Source organism: Arachis hypogaea, chromosome 5 (genome assembly GCF_003086295.3).
Source record: "Arachis hypogaea cultivar Tifrunner chromosome 5, arahy.Tifrunner.gnm2.J5K5, whole genome shotgun sequence".
In the NCBI taxonomy this organism is placed as follows: domain Eukaryota; kingdom Viridiplantae; phylum Streptophyta; class Magnoliopsida; order Fabales; family Fabaceae; genus Arachis; species Arachis hypogaea.
In genome coordinates, this window is record NC_092040.1 from 10132196 (window position 1) to 10151928 (window position 19733).

The following is a 19733-nucleotide window of genomic DNA, read 5'->3' on the forward strand; positions in this document are numbered from 1 at the left end:
AGCAAAGTAACCTTATTTCCACAATAATGCAAATCCTTTTCAAACACATATCAACTTAATTAGTATCCAAAACGACAGAAATAATACATCTCGTTTCAATACCACAAGGGCTCACTGAATATCTCCACATAAAAATACATTATTTAAGAGCATATCCTGTATTAGCTAGGCCACTATTGAGACTTCAATCCTAACAGACACGCCTTTGACCTTGTTAAGTTATCATATATATATTTAATTACATTACAGTGATCACGTGTTGTGTATGCCTTTATGAATTGTGTGTATCTTGCAGAATTATACCATTGAATTTGGACAAATATTTGGTCCATGGCCGTGAGTAGTGCGCGAAATCGCTCTTCAAAGCATTAATGATTAATAATGGCTCCACATATATGTAAGGTCCCTATAATTCGATATTGTGGTGTGCTATCAACCCACAATGTATGCATGTGTTGCCTATGACAAGTTCTGAGGCAGAGGCAGGTTCTTCGCAAAATGCAATCAGCATGTTTTACTTGTTTTGGCACATTTTCTCGATCAACTTGGCTTGTTTAATATTCTAAAGAGAAAAGCGGAAGTATCACCATATTTTATTATTTTAGATAGCAACTTTAGTTATCAGTTTAGTTTTTTTAATTTAACAATTCAATAATACATTTAAAAAATAATAATTTTGCTGACCGTCTAATATTATTGTTCTATCATGGACACATAATGTTAAGTTATTTATTTTCTTTTGTTATAATGAAATTCTACGTACCATTGTAAAAGTAAAATAATCCATAAAGACTCGAGATTTTTTATTTTAACGAAACAAATTAAATATAATAATTATCAAAATAAATAATTTAAAAAATTAATTACTAACTTAATTATATATATATATAAAAGGACCGGCATGCGGAGTGAGTGGAGATCTCAGCCCCAATTTTTTAAAAAAATGATTAATAGTAATAAATTATTAAATATGATTTAATTTTAAAAAAAATTATTTAATATTTAGTCCTAATTTAAATATTAATAATTTCTAATATCTAAAAAGTAAGTAGCAATATTAAAAAAATATGAAAAGATATTATTACTAATATTTTTAAATTAAATAAAATTTTTTGATTCATTTGGTATTAATTCTTTATGTTTCAACTATTACAATTGAGAGTTCTTTTTCAGTTATGAATGTTATGAAGAATAAATCAGAAATAAAATGAAAAATGAATTTCTTGTTAATTGTCTTTTAATTATATTAAAAAGAAAATTACTGAAAAATTTGACACAGATTCTATTATCGATGAATTTTATGATACAAAAAATCGACCACTTCGTTAATAAAAAATACATACATGTTTTTTTGTATTTTAAAATATATTCTCTATCGGTATATTTTTGTAATACATTTTACATTATATAACTTTTTGTATAATTTTTTAATATTATATATGTTATTGGCCCCATGATAATATTTCTGAATCCGTCCCTCAATATATATATAGTTAGAGTCAAATAGTGATATCTATCAATTTGAGAAATGGTTCTATTATTATTATTTGTTACCGATCCGACCTTTGGATCTCTATCTGGAATAGTCTCCGAACCTGAAATACCGGATCGGATCACTTTTCTCTACTAGAAGGATTAAAATCGGTCTACTAGAGTCTCTAGGCAATATTTAAATTCAAATGTCTTTTTTATAGATAAGATAATTACCATCACCTATATAAAAGGAGTCCTAAATTCTTCTCATATACGCCACTCAGGCTGGGTTTGGTAAAGCTTTTTCAGGAGGTGCTTGTGCTTTTAAAAAGCACAAGCACGTCATTTTGCGTTTGGTAAATTAAAAAGCTCAAGTGCTTGTGCTTGCGGCTTTTAAAAGTTAGGGGTGCTTTTGAAAGCACCTAGGAGGGAGCTTTTCAAAGCTGGCTTATGCTTACCAAATTTTTTTCATTTTCCCGCACATATTTCCCGCTGTTATATTGCCATTAAAATCTTCATATATTTCTAACTTCTCTTCCTAACCTTCATAAAATCTAACACAATCTACATATATTTTTTATTTTTCAACCTAATCTTCACAAATTTCAACACAAATACATCTCTATCACATATTAGGTATGAACTTCTATCTATTTATATTATTTTTTTTTGCGTTAATTTTGTATTTTTTCAGTAGATCTATTATTTTTTTGTTATAAACATGTTTATTATAATTTTTTCAACTTTTAAAAGCTGTTTTACCAAACACAATTATGGTGCTTGTACTTATTAAAAGCCATTTTTAATTTGATTTTACCAAACGTAAGTGCTGCAGCTTTTAAAAAGCTGTCTTTTAAAAGACAGTTTTCATAAGCTACTTTTAAAAAGCAAAAGCTTTACCAAACTAAGCCTCATTCTACTCACCTCTTATCTCTTAGACTCATTTTAACTTAAATGTTAAAGTATCTTTGCAAATATCACCCTATTACTTCAATCATACAATTTGGCCACCATTTCGATCGCACTTATGATCCACCTCACAACTCACAACCCATACCAGAGTAATCTTGTAGATTATTATTATTATTATTATTATTATTATTATTATTATTATTATTATTATTAGTAGTAGTAGTAGTAGTAGTAGTAGTAGTAGTAGTAGTAGGTCAATTAACGATTTTTCGTGTGGCTGAGCTTAACTTGACGTTCAAACATCCTTAATTAGCTTATTATCCGACAGCCATACCAAATTGCCAACAAGGATCATACCAATATTCAGGTCAGATAGTGTTCACGGATAATTAAGAATCCTTATCCAACAGCAATAATCCAAAATATTATCATCTAGTAACTACTTATTAGGCAATTTTTTTTTTTGACAATTAGGCATTTATTTCTACTTATTTATTAGGTATATATTAAAAGTTTTCCACATATTAGGGGGAAGCGGTTTGAAAGGTAGATTGGAGTGTGGCAGAGCCACGAATATGATGACAGTTACAATGACGGAATTCCATCAAATCTTTCCACTTTCTCTCTACCCTAATTCACGTAATGTGAATGAATTTGGAGTTTCCGTTTTTTCTGTTCTTCTAACCCATCATTCCTATCTTGTGTGAATAATGTAACATCATCCATGTATCTCTATAAATATTAGAGACCCACCATACATAAGCTTTTCACTGCTCACTGCAATCTTTTTCTTCTGATCTTCTTGTTCGTTCTCTTCTACTTTATATCTATATAAACGTGTAAGGATTAAGGGTGGTGATATATGCAGCAGCTGGCTTGCCGATCCTCAAAGATCATATCATATACATAATTGCAATTATTTTTATTTATTCAGTTGGAAAAGTAGATAGCCGAGGCAGAGAGATCTGATCTCTGATAATTAAGAATTTAAGATGGAGCGAGGTGGTGGTGGAGACGAAGACAAGTTCAACAAATATGCTTTGGCTTGTGCTGTGGTTGCTTCCATGGTGTCCATCATATTTGGTTATGGTAAGCATCACTTCAATTCTCTCACTCTTTCTCAACCCTTTGTTGTCTTACTATATTTAGATTCCACTATATTATTCTCTCTCCAACACAAACTAAGCTATATATATAGTGCGTTTATATACTTTCAATAATTTATGCATCTTGCTCTATTTTGATGTCTCTAAGTTTAACTTTGAATTTAATTTTAATATTTTAACATAATAAATTATACTAATATCTAAAAAATAAAACAAAAAGTGGCCAACAACGTGCTGTTAATAATATTTGAAACTATATTTTGATTAGCTTGATAAATTATAGTAAATAAATTCAGTAGTACAAAATTTTTTGTATTTTTTGTCAATATACTATTTTCACCAAATACAACTTAAGATTATTCTCACCATTTATTTAGACTTAAATTATAAATATCAAATCATACTCTTCAACTTTATCTATACTTATCACAATAAAAATGATCTTTTAACTATTTTCTACTTTTTATTTTATTTACTTTTTCTTAAATTTTAATTTTATTATCTATTTTGTATTTTTTTTAAGTAAAACATTATATCAGTTAACTAAAGACAAATATTAAGATTATTATTATTATCAATAGAAGAAATAAATAATAAATCCATTAATATGTGAATATAAACTAGAATAAAAATGTTATGTGCATGCAAAGAAAATAGTCACTAAATTATACAGTATGAATTTATATATAAATATATTATTTAATTTATTTTTAAAGTATATTTTATATGTTAATAATTTAACTTGACAATTAATGATTTGTGTAGAAATATATACTAGTTTGTAGTTTATTTTTAATATTCTTGTGTGTGGAAATTACATTTCAATATTAATTTGCTAATAAACGCATGCATTGCATGAACTGAATTCAGATACGGGTGTTATGAGTGGAGCCATGATTTTCATCAAAGAAGAACTCGGAATCAGCGACACACAACAAGAAGTGCTCGCTGGAATCCTCAACATATGCGCACTGTTTGGCTCCTTAGCCGCCGGAAGAATCTCCGATTACGTTGGTCGACGCTATACAATCTCCATGGCCTCCATCCTCTTCATGCTTGGTGCAATCCTCATGGGCTACGGCCCAAACTACGCAATTTTAATGACTGGAAGGTGCGTCGCCGGCGTTGGCGTCGGTTTCGCACTCATGATAGCCCCCGTTTACTCTGCAGAAATCTCCTCCGCCAAATCCCGCGGCCTTCTAACCTCCCTCCCCGAACTTTGCATCGGTATCGGAATCTTACTTGGCTACATACTAAACTACGTATTCGGAAAATTCTTGCCATTGAAGCTTGGTTGGAGATTGATGCTTGGTGTAGCCGCAATTCCTTCACTCGCCTTAGCTATAGGGATTCTCTTCATGCCAGAATCCCCAAGGTGGCTTGTGATTCGTGGCCATCTACCAAAGGCAAAGAAAGTTCTGCTGCAAATTTCGAACACCAAACAAGAAGCAGAGAATCGGTTCAATGATATAAAGCTCGCAGCAGGTATTGGTGATGAAAATAACTCTTTAGCAGCTAAGGAAAACCAAAATGGCAAAAGCGTTTGGAAAGAGTTGTTGTTGCATCCTTCTCCTCCGGTTCGGTGGATGCTCATGACGGCGATTGGGATTCACTTCTTCGAACACGCCACTGGGATCGAGGCGGTTATGTTATACAGTCCAAGAATCTTCAGGAAAGCCGGTGTTACGAGCAAGGAGCATCTTCTACTAACGACGATCGGGGTTGGACTCACGAAGATTACTTTCTTGGTGATAGCGTCGTTCTTGCTTGACAGAGTTGGGAGGAGGAAGCTCTTGCTGGTAAGCCTTGGCGGCATGGTTTGTGCGCTTGCGGTGTTAGGGTTCAGCTTAACAATGGTGGAGGGGTCCCCCGAGAAGAAGCTCGCGTGGGGTTTGACACTAAGCATAGTTGCTACTTACACCTTTGTTGCGTTCTTTAACATTGGGCTTGGGCCTGTGACGTGGGTCTATAGCTCAGAGATATTTCCCTTGAGACTGAGGGCTCAAGGGGCCAGTATTGGTGTTGCGGTGAATAGAGTGATGAATGCTACGGTTTCTATGAGCTTTATTTCGATCTACAAGGCCATTACTATAGGGGGAGCGTTTTTCATGTTTTCTGGAATATCTATAGTGGCTTGGTTGTTCTTCTATTTCTTCATGCCTGAGACCAAGGGTAAGGCCTTGGAAGAAATGGAGATGGTTTTCACCAGAAAAAGTCATAGAGATGTTGCTGCTGCTGAAACTCATAATAATACGAGATAGTACGTATGATATATATGTTTGTGTTTGTAGATATACGGTATTATTATTACTACTACTTCTACAAAACAAATATATATAAAAATGGGACATCAATTTTGATGTTCAAATTACAAATTTTATCAGGTTATACATGTACTGCTTGTTGACAATTTAAACTTGATTTCACTTTGAAATCCTGGTTGTGATTGAATCTCTATGTATATTACAATGGATTTAAGATGCTTAATCTAGATTTGAAGCTTTTACTAATATAAGGATGGAGTGGAGTTATGGATAGATAGAAAGGAATGAAAAGTGGGATGAAATAAAATATCCTACATGCCTTACCTTTTTTCTTGGACAGCCTTCTTTCATATTTATTGTGTTAACTTTTTTCCTTCAAGAACCAGTTAAGAATATACATAAAAAGCGCTACTAACTGGTTTGAATATCATAGTCAATGAAAATATTAAGACTTAATATTTTAGTATAAACTAGTTGTATTGATGTCACAATATTAATCTACGGTATCAAACTCAAAACCCGCATGTCATTATAGCTTAATTCGTTCAACTTCTTCTTAATTTCTTGAATGTTGTAGCTATAATTTAACACCTCCATTAATACACTAATTTTATTCTTATATTTGATAATATCTTACTCCTCCTTATTAAAATTACTATCATACTCAAAACACAATTCATCACATTCGATAACATTCGATAGGCTCTTTTAAAAATTTATTGTCATCAATGTTTATGTTTATAATAAAATTCTATTTGAAAAATAAATCATAAAAAATAGTATTTAATTAAGATACTAAAAAACTTTAAAAAATAACTTAAAAAAATAAATAAATTATAAATTAAGTAATTATAATTCGTCTGATTCAAAAACTCCCATTAAAAAATCCGTAAAAAGTTAATAAATTAAGCAATTATAATCCGTCACATACTTCTTAATCAAATTTTCTGTTACAATTGATGAAGCGGCCAAAATAATTAATTAAGATAGTTACAAAGTTTACAACAAATATGTAAAAAAAAAAACTAAAACAAATATATTTTGAATAATAAATTATAATTAAAAGTTTATTTTTACATGTTAGTCTCATGTACTTTGTTCTTGGTGATTTTGAGATCTAATACTTATATGCAAATTTCAACAAAAATTGTTTTTGTGGTCTCTCAAATTAAACCATTTTATCCCAACAAACTAATTACCAAATTTTTAAGAGTTTAGATAAAAAAATACTAACAACTATTTAAATGATCTATAATCACTTGTTGTGCCAGAAACTAAATATAAAATTGTAAAAAAATAACTATTCTACAAGATTCTTTAATTCAAATAAAATCAGATATGAAGATACAAATTAAATAAGAGGGTTATTTATTTCAATCTGTATAGATATATAGCTCAAAACATTGTATTCATGACAACAAGTTTAATCCATAAATTAAATGTGATGACAATACTAATAATTGATTTGGTAATTATCCAGAAAGAGTCAACAAAATACAATTGATAATTTGAACAGATATACAACTAATACAAGTCCAGATAATAACTAAAATAAGTACAGAAAATAATTTGAAGAATAAAAACCTAACCTAATGTTATCGTTGGCTCTGTGCCCTTGACTCAAGAGGGAGAAATAGACTGCTACCACTATGGCGAGATAGGATGGCGCTGTTGGAGGAGCTAGATGCGGATGGCGCGAACAGGGGTCACGTGTGGATGTGAGAGATGATGATGGAGACGCGACGATGCTGATGGATCGGAGGAGGCAGACACAGGGGCCACGGAGGCTCAGGACGTGAGAAACAGTAGCGAGACACAACGGTGGTGTTGGAGGCAGAAATAGAGATGATGGAGTTGAGGTCACGGAAGCTAAAGATGAGATAAATGGTGATAGAAATAGAGAAAGGAGCGAAAGATAGAAGGGATGTGACAATGTTGGTGAGCAGTGGTGAACGGCAGTAGTGGGAGAGCTGCCAATGATCAAGATTCAAATCTGAAGGTAAAGTGTTTCTCTGAGTTGAAGGGTCGTTATTCTTTAGTGTTTAGGGGTTAAGGAGGAATGAAAAAAATAAGAGAAAAGAAATTTTTTTATTTTGTATTAATTTTAATAAAATATAATATTTAACTATGATCATATATATATATAATCGATGTATATATATATATATATATATATATTTGTACACAAATAATATTTAATATATTTTAAAAATATTAAATTTTAATTTTTTAAAATTATTTAATTATTAATTGTCTAAAATTTATGATACCACGTATTTATATTATATTGGTTCAGTATACAATGTATGAATTCTTTCACTATTTTTTGGGTCAATTCAACTAGGTATTCTTTAAAAGTGATACAATATTTAGCCTTTTATTATAATAATTTTTAAAAAATTAAAATAAACACATCTAAAAATTATGAATAGATTTACTGCATTTTTAAAATTAAATATACATTTAAAATACAAACTAAATAAAACTGAAATTTGAAATTTAAATTTTAAATTTCTGTTTCAGATTTTTTATATTTAATTATTAATATATTATAATTTAAATACATATCTAAAAATAAAATTTTTCAAAATTTAAAATTTTGATTTTAAAATTATAAAATAAACCTTAAACCATCTAATTATTAACTAAACCCGTACAAAACATTCAAAAGAAGCAGAAAAGTCACGTTTGCCCCACATCGAAACCCAGAGGTGCACATGGAAAACTTTAAAGGCGCACATCGAGAAGTCATTCTCCGCCGTTGTTCATCAGCGCCACCTTCCTCTTCCGCGCTCATCCTTGACGCTACCTTCCTCCTTCTCGGTGCTCATTCACAACACCACATTCCTCTTCGTTAACACTCATCTTTGTCACTGCCTTCTTCCTCCTCCTCCTCGTCTCCCTCATCGTCGCCATTTGTCCGCATCAACGTCGCCACGCCGAAAACTTACCTAAGGTTTGGATGGGTCTCTGACACCATTACTTTATTTTATTATTCTGTATAAGTTTTTTTATTGTTTTGAAATAAAAAATCGAATAAGATGGCCTGAAGAGATTTTCATATATATTGCAATGTTAAATTATTTTTGCATGTACAATTTCTGTATTTTAGAAGTGTTTCAAAAATATTTTTTGTATAACTTCATAATTTTAAATGTGTTACAATTATTTTTTAATGTTTAAATTTAAATTTTAGATTTATGATTTTAGATGTGTTTCAAAAATATTTTCTGTATAACTTCATAATTTTAGATGTGTTACAATTATTTTTTAATATTTAAATTTAAATTTTAGATTTATGATTTTGAATGTGTTTTAAAAATATTTTTTGTATAACTTAAAATTTTAGATGTGTTACAATTAAAAAAAACTACAATTGAAAATATTTTAGTTTGTGTATATAATTATATTCGCCCATTCATTACTAAAAAATCATAAAATAGATCCTGCATTTTATCAAAGGTAAAATAAGTAAGGGATTAATTTTGACTTTGAAATTTTTTTTCTGCATATACAAATTGGAATATTGTAGCAGAATAGAAGAAAGAAAAAAACTGTGTTACAGAGAGAAGAAACATAAAAGAAGGAACTAATAACTAAGTAACTAACTATGAAGTGAGTAGAAAGTTAAAAAAAAATTTAGTTTTTAAAAAATTTAAATTAATTTTAATTATAAATATGTATCCTACAAAATAGGAATATGTTTTAATTAAAAGATAATTAAATAATATTAAGGTGATTGCTACGGTAGGATGATAAATTCATACATACCGATATATTTAAAATACGGACAGGTAATAACAAGTCACGCGAAATTTATTTTCCACATCAGCATTTAAATTTTTTTAAATATATATTATATCACCACTTTTACTAATACACCCCTTTAATTAAATTAAAATAAAAATATATTTTTTATTTAATTTTATAAAAAGTCTTAAACATTCTTCCTTTATTTGATTAGATAAAAATACCCTTTTAAATTAATCAAATTTTTTAATTCAATTAATCCTAATTTTATAGTTTCAAATAATTAAAACAACAAAACAAAAACATATTAAAAAAATAAAAATTCAAAATTGTTCTTCATCTGTGTTAAACATATTAAAAAAACAAAAAACTAAAATTGTTCTTCATCTGGGTTCAGAAACCCTTTCGTTCACGCCTCTAAAGGTTTCAGTATTCTTCATCTTCTTCTCTCCTCTTCCTATCCTCTCTCTGTCTCTTAACCATTTCCAGAAATCTCCTTCTCTGGAATCCGTCCATCGAAAAGTTCAAAAACTTGCCGTCGTTGGAAGATCAACGCTTCTCCGTCGTTACCTCGGGGTTCGACTCTAGGGTTCATACTTTGGGATCTGATTCGTGGAGAAGGATTCAACACTTTCCTCTCAGCAGCATTGTGTGTTGTCCTAGAATATTCATGAGCGGCATGCTTAATTGGTTGGATAAGAATCAGTTCATTGTTTCTCTCGATTTGGCATTGGAGTCATATCGATGAATTTCGCTTCCTGATTTCGAAGGTAACAATAGTGATGAGTTTAAATTGATATTAGAGGTCTTCAATAATAGTACTGTTTTAACTCTTTTCTAGTAGTCAATAGCAGAAATAGGTATTTGGTTTAAATATGCATGTAATGTTACAAAGAATTTGATCATTGTTACTTATCTAGCTTAAATATGTATTATTTTTACCTTCTTGACTAAACAGATTTTTGTCTCTCTTAATGACTTTTAGTTTATCACTGTAAAATTGATGAGCAAACTAGAGAGTTTTAAGAAACTAAGACAGCGATGAAAGAAGAAAATACTTACTATTTAATTCTTTGTTGATTGTCATTATCAATCTTATATTTGGTTTAATATTTCTTCAATGACATAGAACTAATTTTATTTTTTGTACCTTAAAATATTAGTAAAGCCACTATAATAGTACTAAATATGCTTCAGGGATTTGGCCAATTTTAAGGGCTAAATTCTTGTCCTCGTCTATGTTTCACTTTTTTTATTTTTATTTTTATTTTTATTTTTATTTCATGACTTCATAATAATAATAATAATAATAATAATAATATATTTCTAAATTTTGCATTTTTTCTCACTCATTTTCTTTTGTAGTTAATGTCTTTATTTTTCTGTTTCTGTGTTTTCACTCACTTACTTCACTTTCACACATACTCTCCTCTCTATTGTTTCTGTCACAGCTCTTTAATTTTGCTTCATGAAACTGTTACAACACTAAGCTTCCTCTTCTTCATACAATCACTCAAACCCTGTCTTGTGACCCTTTTCAGGTTTGATCCTCAATTTTTATTTTATTTTGTTTTCAGTATCTTGGGTGTGTGTTAATTGACCAAAGTTTATAACTTTCTTTGTGATTCTCTGAACTGTTATATTTTCTCTGAGTGGCATTTTCTACTGTTTACTTTAATTTTGAAAATGGGTTTTGTCAATTATTCCATGACATTGACTTGAAGTAATTAACTGGCCCTTTAAATTATTATTATTATTATTATTTTGAAAAAAAAAATTCTTTTTTTGGTGAGCTTGATTTATGTAGTTTGTGGTGTTTGGCTTGGAATTTTGCTTGGTGTTTAAGGTTTTATAATGGGTTAGTGTGTGAGTAGACATGTTGCAGTTCATCTTGGTCTTTTATCTTTAATGTGAAACCTTTTAGTTGTTTTCTATAAAGTTTGGTAAGCTGTGTGAAACCAGCTTCTCTTTTTGTCTTTGCTGTTTTGGTTGATTGGAACTATTGTAGAATTTCTCTACCTTTATTTCATAGGTGTCTCGGTCTATGGCCAATAAGTCAATAACTCTATTGTAGAATTAAAAGTAGAAAGTGGAATTAAAAGTTAACAAAACAACGAGTGGATATGGATAATTGTGCTTAGTGGATATGGATAATTGTGTTTTCAAATTCTATTTCTCTTTGCTATTTTAGGTGAAAGCTGAGCATACCTGGTTTGATCGAAATGCCAACTCAGTTGAATTAGTTACTTATGGCTGGTCGCATTTTTTTTAAAATAAGTAGGTTCACATAATTGATCTAGATTCTAAGATCAACAAGGTTTTGTCATGTTTAGAGTGCGAGAACCTTGATCTAAATGGCTAGAAACTACGATGTTTAGGATAGGTAGTTAGAAAGATTAACACTTCTGAGATCCAGATCATGTTTAAACATTTTAAATATAATATTATGAATTTGATCTGATGGTATGTAATCATGTTGTCTGCCGTATGCTATGCTTTTACTGGTCGGGTGTGGTGCTGCCAAAATATTTAAGTATTTCTTTAATATCAGTAATTAGTGGTGCTGTTTCAATGGTTACAAGGTGAGCTGGTTTAGGAATTAGATAAACCAGAGCCTGTTTTATGGTTATCTTGTATGGCATTGAAGATATCAAAACCTTTGCTTCTGAAGGCTAATGAGTTCAAGTGTGTGAATACTTTTATTTCTCTAAGAAAGACACATTGCAACTGTGCTTAACTACTATATAATTGTCAGTGAGATGTGTACATATGGAAGTATAGTCATTGTTGTCTTAGTCAACACATGGTTCAATGATTAATAGAACAATATATTTTATTCAATTTGCTTCCAAAGTTGGCGTGTTTGGAGAGTCTTGAGATTTCTTGCAGTAAAGTCACTAATTTTGGCATCAACTTTCTAAAAGGTACTTCCGTTTCCTTGTATTATTGTGGTGTTTCAAAACAATCAGGATTTTTTATTTTATAGGTTCAACCTAGCATTTTCATCTTCTTCCATGGATTTTTCTTTGTTTTCTATTTTTATGTGAATATATGGTTATAATTCTGAATGCAGCTATCAACCAATCAATTTGTCTTTTCCGGAAAAAAATTTCAGTTATATATCCAATCTTCCTTGTGCTTCATTTCTTTGATGTAGACTTCAGGTGTATAAATCATTCTTTGAAAAGTTTCTTTATTTTTCCATTTGTCCTTGTAATTTTTGAAGTTGATATTGTTTATGTTAGTCAGTAGAGATGTTGCAGTGTGAACTATAAATAGTACCGATATACAATACTAGCATCTCAGCTTGCTAGTTTGAACAAAATTCTTGAGTTTCAGTATTTCATAATTATCTATGTTTTATTAATTTTTGATGATGTCTTGGTTCATTTCAGGGTTGCAAAAGCTTTCCTTACTAAACCTGGAAGGGTGCCTTGTAACAGCTGCATGCTTGGATTCTCTTGTAGGTTTAATTGCTTGATATACTTTTATGCTTATTATGTTGCTGATCTAGAAAATTGGTCGCTTTATTATATTCCCTAGAAACAATACAACAATACAACTACTAAACTTATAAACCAGCCAATATATTTAAAGATATCCTTCAGTGGTGCCATTGTGAGAATGATTAAATTCTTGTCTTCTCTCTCTGGAAAACTTAATTTGTACAATTTGTAGAGTTGAAGTTCAACAAAAGCAATAAAAAGTTGCCATAAACAAGAATAAGAAGAGAAAAAGATGACACTTTTATTTGCAAAATAAATAACTTGAGTGGTTTATACACTCTGCTGTACAAATGTTATCCTTAATTACCAATACAACCTAAGATATTATCATATTGCAAGCTCAAAATTACTTCACCAAAATTAATAATGAATGAAAGAATGATTAGAGAGAACTCAATAAAGGCAACCTCAAGTAGGAAGATCGTTCTAACATTACAATGCACCCTTGAATTCTTCCAATTTGCCCTCGAACTGCAGAAAGATCAAAGAGTTCTAGCAGCAGTCCCACTGCTTCCCTCCTCTCTTCTGCATCTCTTGTTAGAGACTTCACCACTGGTGATAAAAACTCGATTTCTGCCATCTTCTCCTGCACAGTACTATTACATAAGATAACTAAGTAATTAACAATAACAAATACAGTCAATTTCATAAGAAATGTTGCCTTATTTTCAGAATTCTATATTTGTCTCATCTTTGTCCGAAGTCATATTTTGTAACAATTGAATGATGTTAAGCTTCTCTTTTCCATAATCATATTCATAGAAAACTGGATTTTTTTGGAGGAAAAAAGAAAAGAAAAGAATAATCAGTTACACAAGTAGTAAACCGTAACTGGAAAACACATGATAAATGAATTAACTTTATAAGAAACTAATGGGAAATTGAGAGCAAAAAAGGGAAAATCAATCACACACAGAAATTCAAGAAATTCAGAAGGAAATTGAATTGAACCTGTCGAGAAAATGCAAGGGATGACTAAGAAAACTGAGAAAACACCTAGAAGTTGAGCTTAGACTTCCACATGTTAAAAGCTGAGAACTTTTTGAGAAATCCAAACCAACAAGCAAAGAATAAGACCACCTCACTTCTTAATTCTTCTTATTCTCACTATTGAAGTTGATACAGAACGTAAAACAAGGGGTTGAAATTCGAGGTATGCATTATAATAAGAACAAGTCATTGTTTGATAGGAACTACCCATTAAATGTAAGATTGTATTATATGGTTGTCTTGTTATAATCTTCATTGACCTCACGATGATGAATTAAAAGTATACCAAAAACATACTCTTATGGAACTGATATAGTTCTGTTCCTTTATGTATTAGTGTAATCACAAGTTACTCTCCCATCATTCTTTGTACCCAGCAAGGTTCTTACTTCTACCTGTGTTTCTTTTGTGGGTCTTATCTTTTCATTTGGGTTGCCTAAAAATGCTTCCTTTTAATGTGATTTGATCTGGGTTTTGGTGGATCCTTGTGGATGAAGCTGCCTTTCGATATCTATCATTTGCTAACATAACTACATAAGTGCAAATGCTTTCAATATTAATGCTTTGATTTGAAGATTTTTGCTTTGCTTCAGTATTATTGCTCTTTGCCTACTTGAAGATTATTGATCTCCTTGCTTTATCTATATATAAATAATATATTTTGATTAGTTTTCTCCCCAGTTTATTGATTTTGATCTCCTTGTCTGTTTTGATTTTGCATCTGGAATTAGGAGTACATATTTAAATTATTAGTCTCTAAAATTTGAACTATTAGTCTCTAAAATTTGAGTTAGGTAATTTAGTATTTTTAATGATGATGTTTAGGATAAAATAAATTTTTATGATACATATGTAAAATTTTAAAGTTAAAAAGATAAAAGAGTTTATTTATTATATTTATGTTTATTATGAATTTTTTATTTATAAATTATTTTATTTTAAAATATTTTATAAAATTTTAAAGAATTTAAAAAATAAATTATTCTTTATTATAAACTTGTTTATTATAATTTTTTAAGTTTTAAAAATTGTTTTAACATTCTTATGCACTAATAGCTCTTAGGTTTCATAGAATTTGATTGACCAATAATTTTAATAAAAAAAAGGTTTAGTTCATTTTGCCTATTCCATTCTCCTAGCATTTAGTTAGTACCTAACATGTTAAAATTTTAAGTTTAGTCATGGAGAATGATGGCAAAGAGTCGTATAAGGATGGTGATCAATCTGAGGATTTAAGTGTTGAGTATGAGTGCAGTTCTGATGAAAGTGATGATATAGTGGATGTAACTGTAGACGTTGGGATTTTTGCCAATAAAGAATTTCATAAAAACAGTTGCGTTGTAGATATAGTCTCTAAACCGACAGAAATCCCTTCGTACAAACCTTTTGGTTGTCACAAGTAACAAACCCCTTTAAAATTGATAACCGAGTATTTAAACCTCGGGTCGTCTTCTCAAGGAATTGCAGGGAGGTATGTTCTTATTATTGGCTATGAAAAAGGTAAAATTGGAGTTTTGAAAGTAAGGTAAAAGGTTAGTTGGGCAATGGGCACAGGTATATTTTCAAAGCAATAAAAGTAAATGAATGACTGTAAAATAAACTCTTGGCAAGGTGTAAGAACTGGAAGTTCTATCCTAGTTATCCTTATTAATTGTGATGAGAATTGGATTTTTCTCCCACTTTGTTAACCTCTAACTATGAAGGTAAGTTAAGTGGATAAATTAATTCTGATTCCTCAAGTCCTAGTCTTTCCTTGGGAAAGGCTAGAGTTATTGGAATATGAATTAATGAAATAAAGAAATCCAATTTTCAATCAACAATGGAGCTGATAACCTTAGGGTCACCAATTAATCAACCACAGCCAAGAATGTAAAAAGCTAAATTAAAATCATAAATATCTGGAATACCTTCAATTCATTCAAAGCAGTAAAATCTAACATGGAAGACATTCATAAGCCAATTGGGCAACAGAAAAATCCAAATTATTTATATAAATAAAAGACAGCAGTCATCAATCTGAAATATCTCAAATAACATTAATCAAGAAAATCAATCTAAACATGGAACATTGAAAAATAAATAAAAATAAAGAACCTGGGATTGAGAGTCACTCCTAAAACTAAGAGAAGTCCTAAATCCTAATCCTAAGAGAGAGGAGAGAGAACCTCTCTCACTAAAAACTACATCTAAAAATATGAAAAGTGAATTATGAGAGCATGATTGTGAATGGATGCATTCTCCCAATTTATAGCCTCTAATCTGTGTTCTCTGGGCCAAAAACTGGGTCAGAAACAGCCCAGAAGTCACTTCCAGAACTTTCTAGTCCGTACAGGTCGCGGAAAAGTGACGCGGCCGCATGGCTCACGCGGCCGCGCGGGTTGCATTCCTACCAGGTCACGCGTCCGCGTGACTCACGCGTTCGCGTCGCCTGGCGTCGGGGCAGCTATAGCAAATTATATATCAAATCGAAGCCCCGGACGTTAGCTTTCCAACACAACTGAAACCGCGTCGTTTGGACCTCTGTAGCTAAAGTTATAGCCGTTTGAGTTTGAAGAGGTCAGGCTGGACAGCTTAGCAATTTCTCCAACTTATTGTTCCTTCCACTTTTGCATGCTTCCTTTCCATCTCCAAGCCATTCCTGCCCTATAATATCTGAAAACACTTAACACACATATCAAGGCATCTAATGGTAATAAGAGAGGATTAATAATAAGAAAATATAAGATCAAAGAAGTATGTTTTCAATCATAGCACAAAATCAGGAAGGAAAATGTAAAACATGCGAATTGTATGAATAAGTGAGTAAAGAGTTGATAAAAACTACTCAATTGAGCATAAGATAAACCATAAAATAGTGGTTTATCAATGAAGTAGAGGCACATATAATTAATGCTAATGGTTTTGAAAAGTTGATAACTGATTTGACCATCGAAGACATATGGGGACTGGTGTTTGATACAGAATCTCAAGTTTGTGAATTTTATGCCAAATATGCCAAGTGCTATGGATTTGTGTCCCGAAAAGACTTGAAGATGGTGGATGCTAATGGCAACATTAATACAAGACAGTTGGTTTGAAATAAAGCAGGAGAAAGACATTGGAAGCACCTTAAAAGGGACAATCGGCAAAGGGAGCATAGGGCAATTACTCGTGTCAACTGCAGGGCGAGGATTCGGTTCATTCGTCACTATAGAACAGGTAAATGGAAAGTTAGTGTCTTTGAGAGTGAACACAATCATCCACTGTGTCCACCTAAGTACAGACATCTTATTGTCGTGAATCATGGGCTTGATGAGGCTGATAAAACACAAGCAGACAGCTTGCGAGCATTTGGTGTTAAAACTTGCCACATAATAGGTTACATGGGTTTTCAAAAAGGCGGATATGATAAAGTGGATTTTACCAGCAAAGACTTACATAACCACATTAGTAAGACTAGGCGTGGCAAAGTGAAAGATGGTTATGCATTTGCTGTGTTGGCCTATTTGTTTTCTAAGGCATATAGTGACCCGTTATTTCTAGGAAAGTTCACCTTAAAGGATGGTAGGTTGGATAATTTGGTGTGGGCTGATAGAGAAAGCGTTGTTGATTACGAATGTTTTGGCAATGTACTGGCTTTTGACACTACTTACAAGAAAAATGTCTACAACAAGCCCTTAGTCATATTTTCAGAGACCAACCACCATTGCCAGACAACTATCTTTGGATGCGCTTTGCTCTCAGATGAAAGGTCTGAAACTTTCAAGTGGGCACTGAAGGAATTTTCAGAAATCATGTCAGGAAAACTATCCAGAGACATTATGACAGACGGAGACCGTGCTATGAGAGAGGCTATCCTATAAGTATTTCCTGGTATACTATACCGCCTTTGTGCATGGCATCTCCATCATAATACGGTACAAAATATAAAAAACAAGCATTTTTTGGACGATTTTAGTGTATTTTTGTATGAACAGTTTACCGTACAAATATTTGAACAGAGATGGAACAAGATCATATCCAAATACGTACTTGCCGAGAATGAATGGGTCCAGGGCATTTATAATGACAGAATGAAGTGGGCTACCGCATATTTGAGGGAGCACTTCTTTGGCCGCATAAGAACTATATCACAGTGTGAGGGAATTTATTCATTATTGAAGAACTATGTTGACAGTAAAACCAATCTCCTTGAATTCATGCATAAATTTAGTGAAGTACTGAGGCATTATCAAAACAACCATCTTACTGCTGACTTTGAAACCTTTTATAAGTTTCCTGTTTTGACTACGTGCTTGGAAAGTTTTGAGAAACAAGCTGCTGAACTTTATACTAGAAATATTTTTAAACTTGTGAAAGATGAGATAGATGCAGCAGGTGCCTTAAATGTGACTGAATGCCCAAATAGTAGAGACATTATTGAGTACAATACGAGTGAGTATTTTAATCAGCAATGGCAATTTAAAGTATCTTACAATAAAGACAAGGACCTGTTTGCGGATGAATGCAGGCTATTTGAGACTCGTAGATTACCGTGCTCCCACATCTTTGGGGTCTTGAAGCATCGCAATGCAAAATGCGTCCCTACATCTCTTATCCTGAAAAGATAGACAAGAGATGCAAAGAGTGATTTTATATGCTCAATTGGCGAGCAAGACACCGCTGATGATATAGTGCACACACTTAGATGCGGTGCAATGGCATCTATTTTTTGGAATCTTTGTGATATTTCTTCCAAAAATTCAGCCGACTATAAGAAAATCTCAGGTGAGTTACTTAAGCTAATTTCGAAGGTGCAAAATAAAGGTGATGCACAAGCGAGGCTTTTCCCCACGTCAGCGCTAATAGGTGATCTAGCTGTTGTGAAGTCAAAAGGGGCTCCAAGAAAGGTTTCAAAAGGCCAAAAGAGGCGAAGATATTTGCATTGTAAGTCAAGCAGGCATTTCGTTAGGACATGTCCATTACTCGCCAAGGAGGACTCCCCCGCCAACACTCAAATGCTGAAGATGAATCAATGGTATTAATATAATGCCTTGCTTAATTAGTTACTTTATGCTTACCTATTATTTTAATATCTTTCGCAGAACTATTAAATAATGCTACATTTGAGCAATTTTTTAAATTTTTTTAGTTGGTTGAAGAATATGATGCCAATAAACAGACTCCCTCTCAGAACATAAAATCAGTAAAAAATACACACGTGCACAATAACAATAATTTTAAAGTAAGTACTTGTCCATGTTATACCATCTATCAAATTTATTGTCATTTCAATTCAAATTTGCAACATATTATTCTCGTAGTGTTTATATTATTTCTTATTATTCTATTACAAAAAATTCAAGGGTTGTGGAAGCAAGAAGTCTATATCTAAATTGACAGAGACACCGAAGATTAGAGCAAATAGCAAAAAAAAGTCGACAGAAGGTAACATTTCGCATATCTAATAATTTATATTAGATAATTCAAGAAGAAAAATTAAGTCTTAATTTGAATTTAAATTATTTTAATCCAATACCATAAGTGCAACTAAGATTTTAAGGGTGAGTGAGGCCAACACTTTGAGAAAAGTCTTACTCAACTCTAGCTTGTCTGACTAGTTTCTTTATTTATTTTGTTTAAATTTTGTATCATAATTATTTAAAAATTATGATTTAATGTTTAGACCGAAGAAATCACTCTAACTCAAGAGACATTAAAAGATAAGACTAACACATCAGGAATAGAAGTGACCGAAGTTCCAGATGCAGCCA

General features: G+C 31.5%; 2 protein-coding genes across 2 annotated transcripts; both read left to right on the top strand.

The window, feature by feature from the left end:
* The first annotated feature begins 2728 nt into the window (after positions 1 to 2728).
* On the top strand, positions 2729 to 6085 carry LOC112800682 (probable polyol transporter 6). Its single transcript, XM_025843044.3, has 2 exons — positions 2729 to 3474; positions 4362 to 6085. Exons 1-2 carry the CDS (start codon positions 3378 to 3380, stop codon positions 5750 to 5752), a joined length of 1488 nt encoding a protein of 495 aa, XP_025698829.1. The 5' UTR covers positions 2729 to 3377; the 3' UTR covers positions 5753 to 6085.
* A 9097-nt stretch (positions 6086 to 15182) lies between these two features.
* Positions 15183 to 18590, top strand: LOC112803245 (protein FAR1-RELATED SEQUENCE 5-like). Its single transcript, XM_025846755.1, has 5 exons — positions 15183 to 15284; positions 16911 to 16970; positions 17089 to 17199; positions 17298 to 17831; positions 17982 to 18590. Exons 1-5 carry the CDS (start codon positions 15183 to 15185, stop codon positions 18588 to 18590), a joined length of 1416 nt encoding a protein of 471 aa, XP_025702540.1.
* The last annotated feature ends 1143 nt before the right edge of the window (positions 18591 to 19733 follow it).

Bases quoted from the DNA above. Each gene is read 5' to 3' on its own strand.
- LOC112800682 (XM_025843044.3), top strand. From the start codon at position 3,378: ATGGAGCGAGGTGGTGGTGGAGACGAAGACAAGTTCAACAAATATGCT. The intron at 3,475-4,361 runs GTAAGCATCACT...AACTGAATTCAG, and splicing joins GTCCATCATATTTGGTTATG to ATACGGGTGTTATGAGTGGA.
- LOC112803245 (XM_025846755.1), top strand. From the start codon at position 15,183: ATGGAGAATGATGGCAAAGAGTCGTATAAGGATGGTGATCAATCTGAG. The intron at 15,285-16,910 runs GTAACTGTAGAC...GGTTTTGAAAAG, and splicing joins AAAGTGATGATATAGTGGAT to TTGATAACTGATTTGACCAT. The intron at 16,971-17,088 runs GTTTGTGAATTT...GAAATAAAGCAG, and splicing joins TGTTTGATACAGAATCTCAA to GAGAAAGACATTGGAAGCAC.